The following is a 26,294-nucleotide window of genomic DNA, read 5'->3' as shown; positions in this document are numbered from 1 at the left end:
TATAACAAATCAATGAAACTAGGAGCTGGTTCTCTGAAAAAATTAACAAGGTTAATAAATCCCTAGACAGACTTATCAAAAAGAAAAGACCCAAATAAATAAAATCATGAATGAAAAGGAAAGATCACAAACAATACAAAGGAAATGCAACTAGTTATAAGAGAATATTATGAAAAATTATGTGCCAAAAATTTAGGCAGTCTGGAAGAAACAGATAAATCCTAAAAACATATAAACTACCAAAACTGAAACAGGAAGAAATAGAAACCTGGACAGACCCATAATCAGCAAAGAAATTGAAGCAGTAATCAAAAATCTCCCAACAAATAAGAGTCCAGGGCCAGATGGCTTCCCAGGGGAATTGTACTAACATTTAAAAAGAATTAATTCCTATTCTTCTGAAACTGTTCCAAAAAATAGAACTGGAAGGAAAACTTCCAAACTCATTCCATGAGGCTAGCATTACCTTCATCCCAAGAGACAAAAACCCCATCAAAAAGGAGAATTACAGACCAATATCCCTGATGAAACTGGAAGCAAAAATTCTCACCAAGGTACTAGCTAATAGGATCCAATAGTACATTAAAAAGATTACTTACCACAACCAAGTGGGATTTATTCCTGGGCTGCAGGAATGGTTCAACATCCACAAATCAATCAGTGTGATACATCACATTAATAAAAGAAAGGACAAGAACCACATGACCTTTCAATATATGTAGAAAAAGCATTTGACAGCATACAGCATCCATTCTTGATAATAACTCTCCACAATGTAGGGATAGAAGGAACATACTTCAATATCATAAAGGCCATATACAAAGACCCACAGTAAATATCCTCAACAGGGAAAAACTGATAGCTTTTCCCCTAAGGTCAGGAACAGGACAGGGATGTCCACTCTCACCACTGTTGTTTAACATAGTACTGGAAGTCCTAGCCTCAACCATCAGACAACAAAAAGAAATAAAAGGCATCCAAATCAGCAAAGAAGAAGTCAAACTTTCACTCTTTGCAGATAACATGCTACTCTATGTAGAAAACCCAAAAGATTCCACCCCAAAATTTCTAGAACTGATACAAGAATTCAGCAAAGTCGCAGAATATAAAATTAAAGCATAGAAGTCTGTTGCATTTCTATACACTAACAATGAAGCAGAAGAAGGAGAAATCAAGGAATCAATCCCATTTACAATTACACCATAAAACATAAGATACCTAGGAATAAACCTACCCAACAAGGTAAAGATCTGTACTCTGAAAACTATAGAGCACTTATGAAAGAAATTGAAGAAGACACAAAAAAATGGAAAAATAGTCCATGTTTATGGATTAGAAAAACAAATATTGTTAAAATGTCTATGCTACCTAAAGCAATCTGCACATTCAATGCAATCTCTATCAAAATACCACCAGCATTTTTCACGAAGCTGGAACAAACAATTCTAAAATTTGTATGGAACCAGAAAAAAACCTGAATAACCAAAGAAATGTTGAAAAAGAAAACCAAAGCTGGAGGCATGACAATTCCAGACTTCAAGCTGTATTTCAAAGCTGTAGTCATGAAGACAGTATGGTACTGACATAAAAACAGACACATGGTTCAGTGGAACAGAATAGAGAACCCAGAAATGGACCCTCAAATTTATGGTCAGTTAATCTTCAACAAAACAGAAAAGAATATCCAGTGGAAAAAAAGACAGTCTTCAACAAATGGTGTTGGGAAAATGGACAGCCACATTCAGAAAAGTGAAACTGGACCACTTTCTTACACCATACAGAAAAATAAACTCAAAATGGTTGAAAGACCTTAATGTGAGACAGGAGTCTTTCAAAATCCTAGAGGAGAACAGAGGCAGCAACCCCCTTGACCTCAGCCATAGCAACTTCTTGCTAAACATGTCTCCGGTGGCAAGCACAACTAAGGAAAAATCAATTATTCGGACTTTGTCAGGATAAAAGCTTTTTGGAGAGCAAAGGAAACAATCAACAAAACTAAAAGGCAACCTACTGAATGGGAGAAGATATTCACAAATGAAATATCAGATAAACAGCTAGTATCCAAAATCTATAAAGAACATATCAAACTCAACACCCCAAAAAAACAAAAACTCCAGTCAAGAAATGGGCAGAAGACATGAACAGACATTTCTCCAAAGAAGACATGCAAATGGCTGACACATGAAAAAATGCTCAACATCACTCAGCATCAGGGAAATACAAATCAAAATCACAATGAGATACCATCTCACACTGGTCAGAATGGCTAAAATTAACAACTCAGGAAACAACAGATGTTGGCAAGGATGCAGAGAAAAGGAAACACTCCCATGATGCTGGTGGAAATGCTAACTGGTGTACCCATTCTGGAAAACAGTACAGAGGTTCCTCAAAAAGTTAAAAATAGAGCGACCCTATGACCCAGCAATTGCACTATTAAGTATTTATCCAAAGGATGCAAACAGTGATTTGAAGGAGCACATACATCCCAATGTTTATACCAGCATTGTCCACAATAGCCAAACTATGGAAATAGCCCAGATGTCCATCAACAGACGAATGGATCAAAAGATGTGGGGATGGATACACTCCAACCCCACAAAAGATGTGGGGATGGAGTGTATATATATATATATATACATATATATATACACACATACACACACACACACACACACACACACACACACACACACACACTCAACCATCAAAAGAATGAAATCTTGCCATTTGTAATGATGTGGATGGAACTAGAGTGTATTATGGTAAGTGAAATAACTCAGTCAAAGAAAGACAAATATCATATGATTTAACTCATTGTGGAATTTAAGAAACAAAACAGATGAACATAGGGGAATGGAAGGAAAAATAAAATAAGATAAAAACAGAGAGAGAGGAAACCCATAAGAGACTCTTAACAAACTGAGGGTTGCTGGAAGGGAAGTGGGTTGGGGGATGGTGTAATTGGGTGATAGGCATTAAGGAGGTCACTTAATGTAATGAGCACTGGGTGTTATATGCAACTGATGAATCACTAAATTCTACCCTTGAAACTAACAGTACATTATATGTTAACTAAATTGAATTTAAATTAAAAAAGAAGTATTAATACCTATTACCCTCAAATTATTCCCCCAAAAAGAGGAAGAAAAGCTTCCAAATACTTACTATGAGACCAACATTGCTCTGATACCAAAACCAAAGACACCACAGAAAGGAAAACTACAGGCCAACATCTGTGATGAACATAAATACAAAAATCCTTAACAAAATATTAGCAAACTACAGTCAGTAATGCATCAAAAGCATCATTCACTATGATCAACTGATTTATTCTGGGGATGCAAAGATGGTTCAATATTCTCAAATCAATCAACGTGATACACCACATCAACAATGGAAAGATAGAAATTGTATAATCATTTCAGTAGATGCAGAAAATGCATCTGACAAAATTCAACATCTGTTCATGATTAAAATTCTCAACAAAATGTGTTCAGAGGAATCATACCTTAACATAATAAAGGCCACGTATGAAAAACCTGCAGCCAACATCATACCCAATGGTGAAAAACTGAGAGCTTTTCCTTAAAGATCAGGAACAAGACAGGGATGTCCACTTTTACCACTTTTATTCAACATAGTACTGAAAGTCTTAGCCACAGCTGACAAGAAAAAGAAATAAGAAGCATCCATACTGGTAAGGAAGAAGTAAATCTTCCACTATTTGTAGATAACATACTATACATAGAAAGCCCTATAGACTCCATAAAAAACAATTGGAAGTAATAAATGAATTCAGTAAAGTCACAGGATACAAAATCAAAGTACAGAAATCTGTTGCATTCCTATAAACTAATAATGAAGCAGCAGAAAGTGAAATTAAGAAAACAATCCCATTTTCATTGTGCCAAAAAGAACAAAATTCCTACAGATAAACTTAACTAAGGAGGTGAAAGACCTGTACTCTGAAAACAATAAAATGCTGAAGAAAGAAACTGAAGACAACACAAACAAATGGAAACATATACCATGCTTATGGATTGGGAGCCTTAATATTTTTAAAATGTTTGTGCTACCCAAAGCAATCTACATATACAATGTAATCCCTTTAAAAAAAAAAAAAAACATTTTTCACAGAACTAGAACAAATAATCCTAAAATATTTATGGAACTGCTGAAGACCCCAAATAGCCAAAACAATCTTGAGAAAGAAAAACAAATTTGTAGGTATCACATTTCCAAATTTCAAGATACATTACATAGTACATAATCAATACATTATGGTAATGGCACAAAAACAGACACATATGTCAATGGAAAAAAATAGACAGACCAGAAAGGAAACTACACTTACATGGTCAATTAGTCTATTAGAAGGAGGCAAGAATATATAAAGGGAAAAGATAGTCTCTTCCACAAATCATATTGGGAAAACTGGACAGCAACACACAAAGAATGAAACTAGACCATTTTCTTACACCATACACAAAAATAAGCTCAAAATGGATTAGAGACCTAAATGTGAGACCTGAAACCATAAAAATCCTAGAAAAAGACACAGGCAGTAATTTCTCTGACATTGGCCACAGCAAATTTTTCGAGATATGTCTCATAAAGCAAGGGAAAGAAAAGCAAAAATAAGCTATAAAAAGCTTTTGCACAGCAAAGGAAACAAACAAAACAAAAAGGCAACCTACTGAATGGGAAAAGATATTTGTAAATAATATATCTGATAAGGGGTTAATATCCAAAATATATAAAAAACTTATACAACTCAACACCAAAAACCAAGCAATTTGCTTAAAACAGGATCAGAGTACCTTCTTTTTCCAAAGAAAACAGATAGATGACCAATAGGCACATGAAAAGATGCTCAACATCATTAATCATCAGGGAAATGCAAATCAAAGGCACAATATCACTTTACACCTATCAGAATGCTAAAATACAAAAGTCAAGATATAACAAGTGTTGGCAAGGATGTGGAGAAAAAGGAACCCTCATGTACTGTTGATGGGGATATAAGTTGGTACAGCCACTGTGGAAATCAGCATAGTTTCCATAAAATATTACAAATAAAAATATCATATGATCCAATAATTCCACTAGTGAGTACTTACCCAACAAAACAAAAATACTAATTTGAAATGATATGCACACCCTTATGTTTATTGCAGCATTATTTAGCAAGATATGGAAGCAACATAAGTGTCCATCAATAAGAGGAATAGATAAGGAAAAAGTGATATATAATGGAATATTACTCAGCCATAAAAAGATCAGATTTTGCCATTTGCAACAACTGTAAGGAACTAGAGGGTATTATGCAAAGTGAAATAAGTCAGACCAAGAAAGAAAAATACCATTTGATTTCATTCATATATGGAACCTAAACAAGAACAACAAAAAATAAACAAAATGCAGAATCAGACCTATAAATACAGAGAACAAACCAATGGTTGCCAGAAAGGAGGCAGTTGGGGGATAGGCAAAATGGGTGAAAGGATGTGGGAGATATAAGCTTCTAGTTATGGAATGAATAAGACACAGGAATAAAAGGTACAGCATCAGGAATATAGTCAGTGATATTGTAATACTGGTGCGTGGTGACTGGTGGGAGCCACACTTGTGATGAATGTAGCATAACATATAGAGAAGTTGAATCACTGCATTATACACCTGAAACTAATGTAACATTGTGTGTCAACTACACTCAAATAAAAGCACTGGGTGCTATATGTAAGTATGAATTACTAAATTCTCTCCTAAAACTAGTATTACATTATATGTTAACTAACTAAAATTTAAATAAAAACTTGAAACAAAGAAAAAGAAAAAAAAAAGAAAACAAGTCTATTTACAGTAACATCAAAACCAATTCTATTACAGGAACATCAAAAAATATAATACTTAGAAATAAATTTAACAAAAAAAGAAGTGTAAGACTTCTGCAATGAAAGTACAAAATACTGTTTTTAGAAATTAAAGAGGATCTAAGTGGAAAAGGATCCCATGCTCAAGGATTAAAAGACTTATTATTGTTAGCATGGAAATAATACCCAAAGTTTTCTACATATTTAATGAAATCCCTTGACAAGCTTATCCCAAAATACATATAGAAGAGCAAAGGACCAAAAATAGCTAAAGTAATCTTGAAAAGAAGAAATTTAAAAACTCACACTTCTGGGGCGCCTGGGTGGCTCAGTTGGTTAAAAACTCACACTTCTGGTTTCAAAATGTAACTAAAAAGCTACAATAATTAAGACAGTGTGGTACTTGCATGAAGACAGACAAATAGATTAATGGTGTAAAACAGAGAATCTACAAATTTACCCTGACATTTATGGTCTTTTGATTATCAATAAAGATGCCAAGTTAATTCAATGAGTGAAAGAATAGTATATACCTCAAAAGATACTGGGACAACCAAATAGCCCCATGCACAAGAATGAACTTGGACTCCTACTTCACACCATAGAAAAAATTAACTCAAAATGGTTCATGGATCTAAATGTAATAGGTAAAACTATAAAACTCTTAAGAGAGGGACGCCTGGGTGGCTCAGTCAGTTAAGCATCTGCCTTTGACTCAGGTCATGATCTCAGGGTCCTGGGATCAAGTCCCACATCGGGCTCCCTGCTCAGCAGGGAGCTTGCTTCTCCCTCTGCCTGCTCTGCCTGCTGCTTCCCCTGCTTATGCTCTCTCTCTCTGATAAATAAATAAATAAATAAATAAAATCTTTAAAAAATAAAAATAAATAAATAAAACTCTTAGGAGAATACAGGGGTGCACATTTTCATGACCTTGGATTAGGCAATGAATTCTTAATATGATACCAAAAGCAGAAGTAAGAAAAGAAAAAATAGGTTAATTGGACTTCCTCAAATGTAAAAACTTTTGCTGCAAATGATACTATCAAGATAGTAAAAAGACAACCAATAGAATGGAAGAAAATATTTGCAAAATCATATATCTGATAAGGGACTTGTATCCAGAATATATAAATATCTCTTGCAATTCAGCAGTAAAAAAGCAAATAATCTAATTTAAAAATGGACAAAGAATTTTTACAGTCATTTCTCCAAAGAAGATCTATAAATGGCCAATAAGCACATGAAAAAATACTAAATATTAATTATTAGAGAAATACAAATGAAAACCAGAGTAAGATGCCACCTCCCACCCTTAGAAGGGCTATAATCTAAGAGATGACCAATAACAAATGTTGAGGAGGATGGAGAGAATTTGGAACCCTCAATACACTGCTGGTGGGAATGTCAAATTGTGTAGCTGCTTTGGAAAACAGTTTAGCAGCTCCTCAAAAAGTTAAACAGAGTTGCCATGTGCCCCAGCAATCCCACTCCTAGGTGTATACATAAAATGTTGTATATCCATGAAATGTAATATTATTTAGTAACAATAAGCAATGGAGTACAGACACAAACTAAAACATGGATGAATCTTTTTTTTTAAAGATTTTATTTATTTATTTGAGAGATAGAGAGCACGAGAAGGAAGAGGGTCAGAGGGAGAAGCAGACTTCCTGCTGAGCAGGGAGCCCAATGTGGGACTCGATCCCGGGACTCCAGGATCATGACCTGAGCCGAAGGCAGTCGCTTAACCAACTGAGCCACCCAGGCGCCCTAAAACATGGATGAATCTTGAAAACATTATGCAAAGTGAAAGAATCCACTCATGAAAGACCACATTTTTATTCCATTTATATGAAATATCCAAAATAGACTTTTGCTGAAACTATTTCCAAAGAGTCACTTTCTATTTCATTTTGCTAAATTGGTGGGATGTCAGCTGTGGTCAGATTGCTATTATAAGGGGAGATGCCTAAGAATAATGTCTACATAGGAAAGAGCAGAGCTAAGAGATAAAGAAGGACATATTTCTGAAGACATATTTTGAGCACACAAATCCATCTGGACACCAAGCAATCCCAACTAAGTGAATTAACTAATTCCCAGTTTAAGTTGGGTTTCTGGCATGTGCTACTGAAAGAATCTTGACTCAAATGGTTGGCTAAACAACAAATTGTTTTTCACTTACATCGTATTTGATACATTGTAAATATAGGAAAGATGTGCTACAGAATTTTATTTTCCATAACAGCTATGTCTTTGTGTAAATATTCATTCTTCAGTAGATTTACTGCCTTGCAGAAAACAAACTATATATATCAATTAAACATGCTATAACTTGGATTAAATAATAGCTAAAGTCATATTCAAATTTCATTTAAAAATACATTACTTTTTAGTGGTAATAGTAGTCCTTCCACCACTGGAGTGTTGGTTATGAGATGAGTACATTTCTTGTCTCAACTTTGAGAGTTCCTTACAAATAAAAGACAATATAATTATTTGAAAACAGTAGAAACATGAGGTAAGAAGTATGTTCGATCACTTAACAAGGTTACTAAAAACAATTACTTTTTTCCTTCTCTTTTAGCTAGGACATGAGAATGTTCTAACCCCACAACCCCATCTGTTGAATACCGTATATTATGGCTTCATGGTACCTAATAAGTTACATAATATGCCTGTTCAGGAAATCACTAAATGGTATAGGATTTCTATATTTAAGAGATAACATGATATTGAATGGGCATGTTTCTCAAGATAAAGATGAGAAATTTTTTGCCTAAGAAGCTTGAAAAGTATAGTCATAGCTGAAAAGTACTGAAACTTCAATATGGAAGCAGGTATTGGTTCGTAACAGAAGGTCTATCACTGATCATTACTACAAGCACCATTAGTTCAATAACAGCGATATAACACTGGCCACCATTTTTTGTAGTTCCTTCCTTCAGTGCTATTTTATAACAGATCCTGGGCCATATGCTACAGATACAGAGAAGAATATAACACAGTCTTTTGCTGAAGCAGCTAATAATAAAGAATAAAAAGCTCAGTCTTACTGGGAGTAACATTGCTAATGAGACATAACATTAAAAATATTAAATGCACAATAACACATTTTTTTTGCTTCAATTCTTGCTTTCATTTGAATTATATCTCCTAAAATACGAATCTTTCACTTCTTCACAGTCAGTTACATTCTACTTCATGAATAAAGTGAGTTTTGGGAATGTGCTCTTCTCTAGTTCATGGGAAGTATTTATCATACTTAACTGAGTTCCTCTCCACCTCTACCACTTCCCTTCTTACCTCTGACTGACGCTTTATAAGGGAATCCTTCTCTTCCAGCAAGCTTGTCAGTTCATGAAGCTTGAACTGGAAGTCGCTGCAACTTCCTTCTCTTCTTGAAACATCTTTTTGGTACTGATTTAATTGAGTCTAGTGATTTAAAAGAAAGAAGAATTATTATAAATCTAATTTATGAAATAGGTAATTGAGTTCCAAGAGGTTCAGTGACATAAAGTCATACTGCAAGTTACGAAATGAAGAGTGAAGTACCAATAGTTGTAAACATTTGTAGAGTTTAACGAGTGTAAAATATGAATAAAATGCCAATTAGGCATTTCTCATTTTTTTAAAGATACCTTTTACTATTTAGGGTTAGGCATTACTTAAGTAACAGTCCTAAACCACAAGAATTAAAATAAAGCTAGGAAAATAGGTACTTTAGAATTCCTTCAAATACTAATTAAAGAAAGCTCACTAATAATAACTAATATTATACGGTGATTTGCAGTTCACAAAATATTCCTCCTGCATGATTTATCTCAATTCTCACAGCAGCCCTGTGAAATAAGTATTATTAAAATCCTTATTTACAAAATAGGTAAATGAGATTACCAGAGAGGTTACATGACATACAGTCCCACAACTAGTAAACAACATAGCTGCAAATACAAGACAGATATTCTGACTCCAAATCCTGCGCATTTTCCTCTATACTACATTAGCTGTGCATAGATGGCTGTTAAGTTAAAATGTTTTAAGTAGTGTTGGGATGAAAAGGAAACAAGTGAAGGAAATCTGTAAGAAAAAAATGGTAGGCTTTTGAAAAAATTATATTTTGTTTCATTTTGGTTTTTGGAAAAAATTCCACCATGATATTTGGAGAGAAAAATCTATGGTTGGTTTTTCCATTAAATATTTAAGTATATTTAGCTATATTTAGGAATCAGTAAATTAAGAGTTAGTCAATTTGATCTAGAATTACAAGATAAGGCAATGTATACTTATTCTCACAAATATCATCCTTATTTTGACTAACCTAAATTAGAAAACAATTTAACAGTATTCTATACACAGTAATATGTATTTGAACAAAAGTTTCTATGTCATATTCCTGACTCTGCCTTTAGTTGATTTTTCCTTGTAGCTTTAAACTTGAAACCATCACTATTTTATTAGAAAGTTTGTGCTGACCTGTGTATTTATGCACTGTAGGATCAACATACCCTTAGATTGCAGATCTCTCTATCTTTCTCCATTCTTAAGTTTTTTACCATCTCCTTGTAATGGTTGCCAATTTCATCCATTTTTGTCTGCAGCATCGGGCCTGTGCAAGTCTCAGAAACCTATACAAGGCAAAATAACTTTATGTAATTGGATTATTATGAAGGAAACACATATTTTATTATCAGACTTATTATTAGATGAAAACTACATGATTAAATGAGGCATTGAAATAATAAGAGCAGTTTTTAGTTCAATATATTTTCTCAAGAGGAATAGGACATATATATACTATACAGTGGTATAACTAAGGCAATAACAAATTTAAAACAAAATTTTAATACCTGTATTCTAAGATTTTTGTTCTCTTGTTCTAAATTATGCTTGCAATATTCCAGTTCTTTGAGTCTATATTCCATGTCTGAGAGTGTATGTCGAAGAGAGAGATTGTTTTCTTCCAATACTTGGCATTTTGAGGTTGAGTCTTGAAGTCCTTGCTATAAAGAAGACACAAGTAAGTAAGACAAAGGGATTCTACCTTTTTGGAGGAGAGTGCTCTCTTAGTTGATTAATTCAAGGAAATAAAGTAAATATTTTTTCCATGCCCAGTTTTCTTATATATTTACCCTTAAATGGTAAGTTAAATCAGCCATGAAAGAGATTCTTGCCCCTAGTCTGATATGTTTATCTTGAGTGAAAAGGAATCAAGACTGGATGAATTTTCAGTGTTCTAATTTTGCAATCTGACTCTTGGTACTCTTCAACAATATTTTGCCTTCTAGTAGGCACCAATATGACCATATGCCTGATTATTTATGTGGAAACTGAGGAAAAAATTGGGACTGTCATGGGAATGAAGATTAGGAAGGGATCAGCCTTAGAGACTCATTACAATTTCTTAGAAATCATCTCTGCTCAGATATCTGGAGAGTATTTCTAGAGTTAATTCGCTTATTCACTGCACAAACGTGTGTTAAGACCTACAAAACCTTTTTTATCAACACTTTAGTAGATTAAATGAATGAGTGAACTTAGCTTTTCAATATTTACACAGTTCTTGTCACCCAACAACACAGATAATTGTGGATTAGTATACTTTAAAGTATACAAGGTTATCTGTTTTTATGAGAGAGCTTTCAGTCATTGGAAATAATCAAAGCCACTCAATTCTTATATGAATAAATTGTTCCATCATATTTTAATTCTGTCTGGATTGTATGTCATAACTACAGTGTTTCAGTAATTCTGCATATGAAAAGCTATCAATCTAGTTTATCATCAATGAAGATATCAACTTACCTGCTGCTGGCGATTATTTGCTCTCACTGATGCCAAGAGTTCTTCATACTCTTTTATTTGATTTTCTTTGAATGCCACATCTTTCTCAAGGCTTATCTTGTCATTTTCCAGTGACTAGAAGCAAAATTACTTGTTAAGATTTGGAATTACAGAAACTTGTCAACAGTTACATAATACAAAGACTAGTTTACATTGGAAGGCTTAAATAAGCACTTCTTTCATTTGCAGTTGCCTGATAAAACAGAATTCTCAAAAGTCAAGCAAAATATAGGATACAAATGGATGAAACTTTAAAAACCTGCATTCTTAGAGAACTTTTGATGAATTGACTAATTATAAATGCAATAAAACAGAACTTTTGAATTATTTTAATGTTTTGTCTAAATCTACAAAGACTCCTTGTTAACCCCAGTAGGTGGTGAATTTCCAAATTAGAGTCTAAATGCGCTCATCAGAATCCAGAAAACTAAAACTCCAGTTTTCAGGGAGTTATTCATTATATGGAGGGTGTTCTGAATGTAGTTAGCTAATGACATCAAAAACACTAACTAAAATGGAAAATAGAAAAGGCTAACTTCTTGGAGAAGGAAGTTTATAAGTATTCAAAAAAATTCAGAGTATGCTTTATTATTACAGAAAAAGGGGAAATTCCCATTCAATGAGTTAGAGTATTCTAATTTTGCAAGCTACTTCCTGGCTGTAGATATTAACTTACCTTAGTAGTAAACTAAATAATAAGTGCATACCCAATGTTCTTTTATTTTGACATTGGAGAGTTCTTATATCCTCTTTCAACCTCAATTAATTGTTTCAAGAAAATAACTATGTCTGGGTGAGCATAATATTATGGATTGTATTAAGTTTTGAAAGGTGGACTGAACGACTTCATTTCTATGTTAGGACCTAGGAAGGCTTTGGAAAGAAAAATCAAAATAAGTGTTACTGTCAAGTCATTTTGAAGATGTCCAAGCTCCTCCCGTAAGTTGCTGAATGTGGACAGCACTAGCCGGAGTGATTTATCAGATATACCCCTCATCTGGAGAAAGAAAAGGATTGATGGTTTTTATTTACTAGCATTTACAAATGGACAATATAAGTGATAGTAGTCTTATTTTTCTGTTCTTATAAGCAAACTTATTAACAGTTTTATTTTTTATATAGCATTACTAGAATAGTGATACAAGGCATTTTGTCAATAACATGCATAAGTAATTCAATCAGTATTCCTGAAGACATCATAGCTATGTGATTAGAAAAAGAGTCTATTATCTTTTCCATGATGAAGTATCATCTTTCTCACAAAACAGAACTTTATCAGCAAATTCTTAAATTTGCTTTTATTTTTTATTTAAAGATTAGAAAAGATGAGGCAGTCAAACTTCAAAAAACAAAATGAATATCTTTAAGTATGCTGCAAAATGTATGGATTTTTCCTGAAGTGAGAAGAATATAATACTAATGGAGTTTAACCATGAAGTATAGAAACATCTCAAATTTTAAAGAGGAGGGTGAAAATCCTTTTTACTAGATTAAACTCACTTATTTAAAAAATTGTTTAAAAAACAGGCAACTTCATTTCTAGAAAGATGGAGTAGAAATACTTTCCCCTATTCCTTCTAAGTATAACTGAAAGCCCTGGACATTACTATGTATAAAACTAACATGAAAAGACTCAGAAAGGTGGAAAGAAGAAGGAAGTCTAGTTAGGAACATTGCAACCACCAAAGTGACACAGAAGTGAGTTCCTGGGTTTTCTTTTTGCTTCATGTATCACAGACTGGTGTTGGAGAAGTCAGTAAAACAGAAACCCCACTGGATACAGACAACAGAAGTTTTTAGAAAAGCCTGCTCTCTCCAGCCAAAGGATGATGAAAAGAGCAGCCTAGCAAGGCAGAGAACTTTTAGATAATAACCACTCTATTCCAACCAAACACCACAGAGAATTACCTTCAACTTTATACTTCTACCCAAACCATCAAAGGCCAAGAAGGGAACCTAAACTTTCTCCCTCACCAGGCTCTAAAAACGTCCACCAACACCACTTACCAGGTTGGTGTTAGAGAAGGCAGGGTGGAGAGATGGGATTTTCATCCCCACCAGGAAACAATGAGACCCCAAGAACTGTGGTTCAGTTAAGAGTATGAAAGGAGCCTAGGCTTTCACCTTATCCAGTAGTAATAATATACTGCTTTGTCTCCCTGCTGGGGTGATGTCAGAGTTTTCTTAATGTAGAGTCAAGACTTTCATCACTGCCCAACAGAAATGAGGCCACTCACCTTGCAATGTCAGTGAAGGCCAACTCAGGAACAGTAATAAGGCACCCCTCTACATCCAAACCAGGGTGAAATCAGTGGGGCCCTCATACAGAACCACAATTTCTACCCTTGCCCAGGAGGAACAAGGAGCTCCTTCCCTGACTCATGTCAACTCAGAGGCTGAGTGGGGAACCTGGAATTCCACCCCCAGCTGGCAGTAACAGGCAGTGCCCCATGTCCTCTGTTGTTTCAGTATCAAAGGAGGCCTACTAAAACAGAAGATTTGAATAAGATTCAGAGTCATAACATAATACTCAAAATGTCCAGGTTTCAATTTTAAAAAATCTCTAGTAATTCTAAGAACCGGGAAAATCTTACCTTGATAAGAAAAACAATTAACAGACGCCAACATCAAGATAACAGAAATGTTAGAATAGTCTGACAAGGATTTTAAAGCAGCCATCATAAGCATATTTCAATAAAAATTTACAAACAGACTTAATAGAAAGTCTCAGCAACAAAACAGAAAATCTCAGAAAAGAAATAGAATATGTAAAGAATAACTAAATAGAAATTCTAAAATTGTAAGGCGCCTGGGTGGCTCAGTTGGTTAAGCGACTGCCTTCGGCTCAGGTCATGATCCTGGAGTCCTTGGATCGAGTTCCGCATTGGGCTCCCTGCTTGGCGGGGAGTCTGCTTCTCCCTCTGACCCTCCCCCCCATGTGCTTTCTCTCTCTCTCATTCTCTCTCTCTCAGATAAATAAATAAAAAAATCTTTAAAAAATTCTAAAATTGTAAAGCTCATTAGCTAAAAAACAAAAACAAAAACCTCAATGGATGGACTAAAAAGCAAAATGAAAAGAACAGAGTGAAGAATCATTAAACTTGAAGATAGAACAATAAGAAAGTACTTTATCAGAACATCAGAGAGAAAATAGATTGGAAAATAATTGAACAGAACCTCAGAGACCTGTGAGAGTATAAGGCATATCTAACATACATATCATAAAAGTCCTAGAAAGAAAGAAGAAAGACGGTGAAACTGAAAAAGTATTTGAAGAAATAATGGCTGTAAACTTACCTAAACTAGCAAAAAACATAACTATAGGTTCAAGAAGTTGAGGAAATCTTGAACAGGATAAACCCAAAGAAATCCATGCCCAGACAATCAGTCAAACTTCTTAAAACTAAAGACAAATTTTTATTTATTTTTTTATTTATTTTTCATTTTTTTAAAGATTTTATTTATTTATTTGAGAGAGAGAGAGAATGAGAGATAGAAAGCACGAGAGGGAAGAGGGTCAGAGGGAGAAGCAGACTCCCTGCTGAGCAGGAAGCCCGATGTGGGACTCGATCCCGGGACTCCAGGATCATGACCTGAGCCGAAGGCAGTCGCTTAACCAACTGAGCCACCCAGGCGCCCCTAAAGACAAATTTTTAAATCTTGAAAGCAACAGGAGAAATCTTAATTATTGGTAATAACAATTCAAATGACAGCATATTTTTCATCAGAAATCTTAATGGCCAGAGGGACATAGCACACCATTTTTAAGTGCTGAAAGAAAAGAATTGTCAACCACAAATTCGGTATCTAATGAAAATATCCTTTAGTAATGAAGGGGAAATCAAAACAACCAGACGAAGAAAACTGAAAAAAAAAAAATTGTCACTAACAGACCTACCCTAAAAACTGGGTGAAGGAAGTTCTCTGAAGAGAAAGAAAATTATAAAGGAGGGAATTTGGAGCATCAAGAAGAAATAGCATCATAAGTAATAATATGCAAAAACAGGGTAGGTTTTTCCTGAAGAAAAAAATTATAACAGTGGATCTCAATACACAAAGAGGAAATATTTAAGACAATTACGTTATAGATGTGAGAGTAAAGAGTGATAAAGGAAGCAAAATTTTCTACATTTCACTGAAACTGACAAAATGTTGACACCAATACACTGAGATAAATTATGGATATATAATGTAATTCTTAGAACAACCACTAAAAAGGCTATACTAACAGATACACTCAAAAGTACCAGAGGTAAATAAAAGTGCAATTCTAAAAACATTTTCAACTAATCCACAGGAAACAAAAAAGAGAACAGAAAACAAACAAACAAACAAAATAGCCTAGCTATTTTTAGCTAGCCCTATATATCAATAATTACTACTTGGTCTAAATGCACCAATTAAAAACAAAGATTTGTGGGGCACCTGGGTGGCCCAGTCGTTAAGCGTCTGGCTTCGGCTCAGGTCATGATCCCAGGGTCCTGGGATCGAGCCATATATTGTGCTCCTTGCTCAGCAGGAAGCCGGTTTCTCCCTCTCCCACTCCCCCTGCTTGTGTTCCCTCTCTCGCTGTGTCTCTGTCAAAAAACAACAACAAAAACCCCAGAGATTTGCAGAGTAAGAAAAAAAACTTGATCCAACTACATGTTTTCTATAAGAAGCTAACTTCAAATATAATGAAAATTTTAAAAATATATAATGAAAGTAATGTTTCTAGGAAGAAGTTGCTGCAGCTGAGGTTGAAGAGGTTCCTGCCTGTGTTCTCCTCAAGGGTTTTGATGGATTCCTCTCTCACATCTAGGGCTTTCATCCATTCTGAGTCTATTTTTATGTGTGGTGTAAGGAAATGGTCCAGTTTCATTCTTCTGCATATGGCTGTCCAATTTTCCCAACACTATTTGTTAAAGAGACTGTCTTTTTACCATGGACATTCTCTCCTGCTTTGTCAAAGATTAGTTGACCATAGAGTTGAGGGTCCATTTCTGGGCTCACTATTCTCTTCCATTGGTCCGTGTGTCTGTTTTTGTGCCAGCACCATCCTGTCTTTATGATTACAGCTTTGTAATAGAGCTTGAAGTCTGGAATTGTGATGCCACCAGCTTTGCTTTTCTTTTTCAATATTCCTCTGGCTATTCGGGGTCTTTTCTGGTTCCATACAAATTTTAGGATTATTTGTTCCATTTCTTTGAAAAAATTCGATGGTATTTTGATGGGGATTGCATTAAATGTGTAGATTGCTCTAAGTAGCATAGACATTTTCACAATATTGTTCTTCTAATCCATAAGCATGGAACATTTTTCCATTTCTTTGTGTCTTCCTCAATTTCTTTCACGAGTATTCTACAGTCTACTGAGTACAGATCTTTTGCTTCTTTGGTTAGATTTATTCCTAGGTTTGGGGGTGCAATTGTAAATGGGATCAACTCCTTAGTTTCTCTTTCTTCTGTTTTGGTGTATAGAAATGCAACTGATTTCTGTGCATTGATTTTATATCCTGCCACGTTACTGAATTCCTGTATGAGTTCTAGCAGTTTTGGGGTGCAGTCTTTTGGGTTTTTCCACATAAAGTATCCTATCATCTGAAAAGAGTGAGAGTTTGACTTCTTTGCTGATTCGGATGACTTTTATTTCTTTTTGTTTTCTGATTGCTGAGGCTAGGACTTCTAGTACTATGTTGAATAGCAGTGGTGATAGTGGACATCCCTGCCGTGTTCCTGACCTTAGGGGAAAAACTCTCAGTTTTTCCCCATTGAGAATAACATTCGCTGTGGGTTTTTCACAGATGGCTTTTATGATATTGAGGTATGTACCCTCTATCCCTACACTCTGAAGAGTTTTAATCAAGAAAGGATTCTGTACTTTGTCAAAAGTTTTTACTGTATCTATTGAGAATATCATATGGTTCTTGTTCTTTCTTTTATTAATGTAGTGTATCACATTGATTTGCAGATGTTGAACCACCTTGAAGCCCAGGAATTAATCCCACTTGGTCGTGGTGAATAATCCTCTTAATGTACTGTTGGATCCTATTGGCTAGTATTTTGGTGAGAACTTTTGCATCCATGTTCATCAGGGATATTGGTGTGTAGTTCTCCTTTTTGATGGGGTCTTTGTCTGGTTTTGGGATCAAGGTAATGGTGGCCTTATAAAATGAGTTTGGAGGTTTTCCTTCCATTTCTATTTTTTTGAACACTTTCAGAAGAATAAGTATTAATTGTTCTTTAAATGTTTGGTACAATTCCCCTGGGAAGCCGTCTGGCCCTGGGCTTTTGTATGTTGGGAGATGTTTGATTACTGCTTCAATTTCCTTACTGGTTATGGGTCTGTTCAGGTTTTAGGTTTTCTATTTGTTCCTGGTTCAGTTTTGGTAGTTTATACTTCTCTAGGAATGCATCCATTTCTTCCAGATTGTCTAATTTACTGGCATATAGTTACTGGTAATAATTTCTAATAATTGTTTCTATTTCCTTGGTGTTAGTCATGATCTCTCCTCTTTCATTCATAATTTTATTAATTGGGGTCCTTTCTCTTTTCTTTTTGATAAGTCTGGCCAGGGGTTTATCAGTCTTATTAATTCTTTCAAAGAACAAGCTCCTAGTTTCGTTGATCTGTTCAACTGTTCTTTTGGTTTCTATTTCATTGATTTCTGCTCTGATCCTTATTATTTCTCTTCTCCTGCTGGGTTTAGGCCTTATTTGCTGTTCTTTCTCCAGCTCTTTTAGGTGTAGGGTTAGGTTGTGTATTTGAGACCTTTTTTGTCTCTTGAGAAAGGCTTGTATTGTTATATACTTTCCTATTAGGATTGCCTTTGCTGCATCCCAAAGATTTTGAACAGTTGTGTTATCATTTTCATTTGTTTCCATGAGTTTTTTAAACTCTTCTTTAATTTTCTGGTTGACCCATTCATTCTTTAGTAGGATGCTATTCAGCCTCCATGTATTTGAGTTCTTTCCAACTTTCTTCTTGTGATTGAGTTCTACTTTCAAAGCATTGGGGTCTGAAAATATGCAGGGAATGATCCTAATTTTTTGGTACCAGTTGAGACCTGATTTGTGACCTAGGTTGTGATCTATTCTGGAGAATGTTCTAAGTACACTAGAGAAGAATGTTTAATCTGCTGCTTTGGGATAGAATGTTCTGAATATATCTGTGAAGTCCATCTGGTCAGTGTGTCATTTAAAGCCTTTATTTCCTTGTTGATCTTTTGCTTAAATGATTTGTCCATTTCAGTGAGGGGGCTGTTAAATTCCCCTACTATTATTATTGTATTATTGTCCATGTGTTTCTTTGATTTTGTTATTAATTGGCTGCTCCCATGTTAGGGGCATAGATATTGAAAATTGTTAGATCTTATTGTTGGATAGACCATTGCCAAAGTCAAGGGAAGCAAGGGTAAAAATGAACCATTGGACTTCATCAAGATAAAAAGCTTTTGCACAGCAAAGGAAACAGTCAACAAAACCAAAAGACAACCTACAGAATGGGAGAAGATATTTGCAAATGTCTTATCAGATATAGGGCTAGTATCCAAAATCTATAAAGAACTTATCAAACTCAACACCCAAAGGACAAATAATCCAATCACAAAATGGGCAGAATACATGAACAGACACTTCTGCCAAGGAGACATACAAATGGCCAATCAACACATGAAAAAGTGTTCAACGTCTCTCGGCCTCAGGGAAATACAAATCAAAACCTCAATGAGATATCCCTTCACACCAGTCAGAATGGCTAAAATTAACCAGTCAGGAAAGGAGAGATGTTGGCGAGGACGTAGAGAAAGGGGAACCCTCCCATACTGTTGGTGGGAATGCAGTAGCCACTCTGGAAAACAGTATGAAGATTCCTCAAAAAGTTGAAAATAGAGCTACCCTATGACCCAGCAATTGCACTACTGGGTATTTACCCCAAAGATACAAATGAAGTGATCCAGAGGGGCATGTGCACCCCAATGTTTATAGCAGTAATGTCCACAATAGCCAAACTATGGAAAGAGCCTAGATGTCCATCAACAGATGAATGGATAAAGAAGATGTGGTACATATATACAATGGAATATTATGCAGCCATCAAAAAATGAAATTTTGCCATTTGCAATGATGTGGATGGAACTAGATGGCATTACGCTAAGCAAAATAAGTCAATAGAGAAAGACAATTATCATAAGATATCACTGATATGTGGAATTTGAGAAACAAGACAGAGGATCATAGGGGAAGGGAGGGAAAAATGAAACAAAATGAAATCAGAGAGGGAGACAAACCATAAGAGACTCTTAATCTCAGTAAACAAATAAAGTTGCTAGAGTGGAGGGAGCTGGGAGGATGGGGTGGCTGGGTGATGGACATTGGAGAGGATATGTGCTATGGTGAGCACTGTGAATTGTGTAAGACTGATGAATCACAGACCTGTACCCCTGAAACAAATAATACGTTATATGTTAATAATATATATATACATATATTATATATATTATATATTAAAAGTAAAATGTTGGGGAAAAAGATATACCAAGCAAACATTAATAAAAGAAAGCAAGAGTGTTATATTGTTATTAGATAAAAATGACTTTTTTTAGGGCGCCTGGGTGGCTCAGTTGGTTAAGCGACTGCCTTCGGCTCAGGTCATGATCCTGGAGTCCCGGGATCGAGTCCCACATCGGGCTCCCTGCTCAGCGGGGAGTCTGCTTCTCCCTCTGACCCTCTTCCCTCTCGTGCTCTCTGTCTCTCATTCCCTCTCTCTCAAATAAATAAATAAAATCTTTAAAAAAATGACTTTTTTTAAAGATTTTACTTAATGTATTTGACAGAGATAGACACAGTGAGAGCAGGAACACAAGCAGGGGGAACAGGAGAGGGAGAAACAGACTTCCCACAGAACAGGAAGCCCGATGCTGGGCTCGACCCCAGGACCCTGGGATCATGACCTGAGCTGAAGGCAGACGCTTAACGACTGAACCACCCAGGCGCCCCTAGATAAAAATGTCTTTAGAGCAAAGAAAATTACCAAGGACAAAGAGGAACCATTATATAATGATAGAAGGGTCAATCCACCAAGAAGACTCAGCAATCTAAACTTTAATGCACCAAACAATAGAGCTACAAAATGTATAGAAATGCAAAAACTGATAGAACTGAAAGGAAAAAACGACAAGTCCACTGTTATAACTGATTTGTATATGCCTCTCCCAGCAACTGATAAGAACTACTTGGCAGAAAATGAACAAGAATATGAAAGAACTCAACAACCCCATCAACCAAAGTATCTAATCCTTTCATGTACCCATGGAAGATACACCAATATAGACCATTATCTTGACCATAAAACAAAACTTAACCATTTCAAAAAAATTGATCTAATATGAAGTATATTCTCTTTCCACAGTGGAATCAAACTATGTATCAGTACTAGAAAGACAACAGGAAAATCTCTAAACACTCTGAAACTAAATAATATACTTCTAAATAATCCACAGGTAAAAGCATAAGTCTAAAGGGAGCTAAAAAGTACAGAGAACTGAAAGAAAATGAAAATCATATCATAATTTGGGGGCATAGCCAAAGCCATGCTGAGAGGATATTTATAGCTTAAATGCTTACATTAGAAAATAGAAAATGTCTCAAACCTATACTCTAACTTTCTATATCAAGAAACCAGACAAAGAAGAGAACAACATATCAAAAGCAAGCAAAGGAAGGAAATAATACAGACAAGGGCAAAAATTAGTGGAAGTGTAAACAGGAAAATAATAGAGAAGATCAATAAAACTGAAGTCTTGTTCTTTGAAAAACAAATGATAAAATTGAGAAGTCTCCAGCAATGCTGACAAAGAATCAAGTAGACACAAATGACTAGTACTAAGAATTAAATAGGGGATAGTAATACAAACCCTGCAGACATAAAAAAGATAATAAGGGAATACTATAAACAACTATACAGTATAAATTTGATCATTTAGATGAAATAGATTACTTCCTTGAAAAATACAAGTTACCACAACTCACCCAATATGAAACAAATCATTTGAATAAACCTATAACTATTAAGGAGTTGAATTTGGAATTTTTTTAAACTCCCAAAAAGACAAATCTCTAGGCCCAGATATTTTTACTAAAGGATTTTACCAAATGTTTAAAGAAGGATTAATACCAAGTCTATACAGTCTTTTCTAGAAAATAGCAAAGAAGAAACACTTCCCAATTCATGTTATGAAGCTAGTATTCTCCTAATACCAAAACCAAAGAGAATACAAGAAAACTATATACCAGTGTTTCTCATGAACTTTGGTGCAAAATCCTCTGAAAGAGTTTTTCAAAGAAAAAAGTTTCGAATGCACTTTCAATAGACATCCCACCACCAGAGATAATATCAAGGATGTCTCCAAGATTCAGATTCTGCAAAGCTTAAGTTTTCCCCACACCACTGTCTTTTTATAATACACAGTGTGCCACTAAAAGTATTTTATTTAAATTTCACAAAAATGACATCAGGTCCAATATTTGGATGACCAACAAAGGTTTAAGACCAATAATTTAGAAATTGGCCTCACTTAAACAAAGCTAGATTATCTTTTCAATCCTTTCTTGCATAAAGATGTACTCTTTAGCCATATTCCCTTAACATCTATCTTCTTCTGTCCTCCCTTCATTGTAGGGGAATTTACTGTTCCAGTAGTCTCTATCATTCTACAAATCAGAAAAAGCAAGGCATTGGCCTCTCCCATCTCTTACCACAAGGGGTGAGGTGGGGGGATAGAATGAAAAATAGAGAAGATGAGGGCAAAGGTATAAATTAGAGTCAAGTTGTGCTATAGCAGTGAGGAAAGAATAAGGCCATTCCAGAGCAGGGAACAGTATTTTTAGAATGCTTACCTGAATGCTAGTTATTCAATATAAGTGAAAGTCTGAACAAACTATAATGCAAGACTTGTTTAATCAAAGTATAATCAACTCTCCTGAAACAGGATTTTTACTTTACTTTCTGTTCTTAATTAAGGGAAGCATCCTTGGCTAGTGGTTTGTCATTGTTGATCTCACACCCACTCTTGACCCCACCTCACCTGCAGAATATAGCGAATTTGCTGTTTTGTAAACTCTGACAATCCTTTAGGAATCAAGGATTCAATGTCTTCTGACTGTAAGAAAAGAGAAGCTTATCCATTTAACAGATGCATATTAGTATTATAATCTTAGGGTCAGTAGTTCACAGACTTCTGTGCAGCAGAGCATATTTTTAGGAACATCAAAAGATTATTTCATTTTCTGGGCATTAGTTGCTACCAACTTCATTTCTAGTCTTATCAGTTCTTACTCTTAAAAAATTGATTATACCATATACACTATGGAAAGAACCTTGAATCCCAGGCATTTTAGGGAACAGCTTTGTGCAACCAACCAGATGTTCCATTTTTACTTTTTTTTAAAACAGCAATTTAAAAAAGAAGATGGTTCTCAAATCCCATTAAACACGTTATTTCAGTGTATCTTTCAAATACTGGAAGGTTTTTGGGTGGTTAATATGACATTTTAAAGCTTGATTTTTTTAAATAATGAAAATTTGGGGAAATAAAATTAAGGGCTTATTGAGGATTTATATTGAGCTATGATAACTTCTGAAAAATTAAGGTGTTGCCACAACAACATTAAGAAGCTTTAACTAATTTTTTTTGGCTTGAAGAAATACAAATTTATTATCTCATAGATCTAGCGATTGGAAGTCAGGGGGCTAAAATTAATGTATCAGCAGGACTGCATTCTTTTGGTGGGCTCTAGGGGAGAATCTATTTCATTGCTTTTTTGTTTTTACAGGCTGCATGAATTCCTTGGCTGGTGGCCTCATCACTCCAACCTTGGCTTGTCTTGGCAGATCTAACTCTGAACTCCTGCCTCCCTCTTTTAAGGACCCTTAGTGATTACATTGGATCCACCCACATAATCCAAGATAATCTCCTTACTTTAAGATCCTTAAGTTAGTCACATTTGCAAAGTCCCTTTTGCCATGTTAAAGTAACATATCAAAGGTTTCAGGGATTACGATGTGGACATCTTTGGGAGGCCATTATTCTGTCTTCCACATCATCTTATTGCCCTCATTCTGAAGCTCATATCTATGCAGTTTCCTTTGTGAGGTCTAGATCCAAAAGAGGGAGATTCTAATAGAGGCAGGGTCTCCCTCTCCACCTGCCCAAGACCCTCCTCCTTGGATGAATGACCAAGAATCTACTTCCTCAGAGCATATCTTGCCCTCTTCCACAGGGAGTGACCTTTCTCTATGGTTGTTGCAAGACAAGTTCATTACAATACCATCCAGTACCCCTGACTTCAGTACCCCTCCCCCAAACCATAGAAGAATGATATCCTTACAAAAACACAGAGAGCTGGGCTCCTGGATGGCTCAGCCAGTTAAGTGTCTGACTCTTGATTTTGTCTCAAGTCATGATCTCGGGGTCCTAAGATCAAGACCCACCTTGGTCTCAGTGCTGAGTATGGAACCTGCTTAAGATTCTCTCTTTCCCTCTCCCTCTGCCGCTACCCCTACTCACACACACACTCTTTCTCTCAAGTAAAGAAATACATCTTAAAAAAAAAATAAACAGAGAGGAAAGTACTGAAGCTAAGGTACTTCAGACACTTATCTCCCCAAATCCCATGCCTAGCTCACCAAGCATCATTGTCTTCTTTCTTTTTATTCAAGTGTAATTAACATGCAGTTATATTAGTTTCAGGTGTACAATATGATTCAAAAACTGTATACATTTCTCAGTGCTTATCAAATTAAGTGTACTCTTAAGCCTCTTTATCTATTTTATCTATCACCCCACTGACCTCTCCTTTGGTGAGAAGCTTCAACTAATTTTAAGTGAGAAGCTGAATTGAAGTCAGTACTTCTTAATGGCAATCTAGGGCTTTCTGGATTATTGTAATGAATACAGTATATCAATGCATTGGAAATAAAAAAAATAACACAAAAAGGCCACTGTGCTTTTTTATTACATTGAAATCAGTTTTCCCTATTTGATGACTTATTCCATTAAAAGTTATTAACAAAATGTGCATATATAATAGAATTAATACTAGAAAAAATGTACTTTAAGTTGCTGTCTATTTGGCATGGGTCATATAAGGTTTCAAAATGCACTAAAACTAAATTTGCTATTTATTTAGTTAATGTAGGTTTCAATTTTCTAAAGCAAAGAGTATTTGGTCAATGAAATTTTAAATGTTTTGATAAGCAAAGACAAATTAAATCATAAATGACAGCTGATAAAACATTTTTGCATGAATAATTATTACTTTTATTATTATTATTTTAAATATCTGTTTATTTATTTTAAAGGGCATGCAAGAGAAAGACAGTGGGGGGGGCAGAGGGAGAGGGAGAGAAAGAACCTCAAGCAGATGCCACACTGAGCATGGAGCCCAACGTGGCTCTTGATTCCACAACCCTAAGATCATGACCTGAGCTGAAATCAAGAGTTCGAAGCTCAACCAACTGAGCCACCCAGGCTCCCCAATGATTATTACTTTTTATAGCCATTACAAATATATAAATAGTTCTATCATTTTAAAGGCAAAATAATCATCATGTCTTTCACTAATCTCTGTTTCCGGTCTAATATAGGTACCAAACTAAAACAATAACATTAGTGAAAATATCAGAATCTGCTTTGTTATCAACTATATTTGATTTTCAACTATTTTTGCACTTACCTCATCTGTAGACTCAAAGTCCTCTTTGCTGTAAGAGTGAAAAAAAAAGATAGACAACTTAAGAAAATGTATATAATGATCATATATAAACGTTAGTGTTCAAATTATTTTATCTTTTTGATATATCATAATAGCAACATTTCAATTTATAATTCAAATAAATTTTAAACTAAAATGGAACTTGACAAAAATAAAGATAATTTTCCTGGAACTAACTAATCTATTACAATGAATAATATCAAAATAACAAACCAAAAGAATATAAAGAATCAGTTACTGCCATCCATTAGCACCTGTTCATTTGTGGATAGATGTACAAGTCCTTGGCACTGGCAATAAGTGCTACTTGAGTGAATTAATAACAATAATAGTTGTTCTCTATTTCTGCCTCCCTTTTCTCCTGTATTGCTTACTTTCAGTGCTGAGTCCAGCTTCTCTCCATAGAGTCTTCAAGTTATTCATACCCTTTTCATCAAAATCAAAACTTGCAAGACAAGGCTAACTCATTCAGTCTACACTACACTATATGGCAGTGACAAAACTTAAAATGTATTTGAATGTTTACATAGGGACAGGGCCTTAAGCCACATGACCAAAATTCTAGTGGGATAATAGAACTTCTAGCATCAAAATGAATGTTTGGGCACCAGGGTTGGAAGACCCTTTGTGATGTCATGTTAGGCAGGCAAATGCTGCAAAAGAATTGTTAGTGATTATGCCAGTCTGCCACTTGCTCCTTTGGGGAATAATGAAAGTGGAAAAGGGTACAGTTCTAGAGTCAGTGGCAAGAGACAGGCCTTTATTTCTGCCTACTTGCTCCATCTGTGCTTAATTGAAGAACTGGGCACAAAATATATGGTGA

At 35.1% G+C, this 26,294-nt stretch overlaps 1 protein-coding gene across 2 annotated transcripts in view; it reads right to left on the bottom strand.

Annotated features, from left to right (window-relative positions):
- POF1B (POF1B actin binding protein) overlaps positions 1–26,294 on the bottom strand; it is a 103,735-nt gene that overhangs the window by 9,924 nt on the left and 67,517 nt on the right. For both annotated transcript variants that reach the window (XM_027608279.1, XM_027608278.1), the window contains exons 8-15: positions 25,433–25,460; positions 22,783–22,857; positions 12,625–12,717; positions 11,682–11,795; positions 10,727–10,879; positions 10,385–10,504; positions 9,183–9,311; positions 8,266–8,348 (exon numbers count right to left, since the gene is read on the bottom strand). In XM_027608279.1, the coding sequence (XP_027464080.1) occupies positions 8,266–8,348; positions 9,183–9,311; positions 10,385–10,504; positions 10,727–10,879; positions 11,682–11,795; positions 12,625–12,717; positions 22,783–22,857; positions 25,433–25,460 (795 nt within the window). The remainder of the gene's footprint in view (positions 1–8,265; positions 8,349–9,182; positions 9,312–10,384; positions 10,505–10,726; positions 10,880–11,681; positions 11,796–12,624; positions 12,718–22,782; positions 22,858–25,432; positions 25,461–26,294) is intronic.

The sequence above is a fragment of the Zalophus californianus genome, chromosome X (assembly GCF_009762305.2).
Source record: "Zalophus californianus isolate mZalCal1 chromosome X, mZalCal1.pri.v2, whole genome shotgun sequence".
In the NCBI taxonomy this organism is placed as follows: Eukaryota; Metazoa; Chordata; class Mammalia; order Carnivora; family Otariidae; genus Zalophus; species Zalophus californianus.
This window is presented reverse-complemented; position numbering and strand designations above follow the sequence as displayed.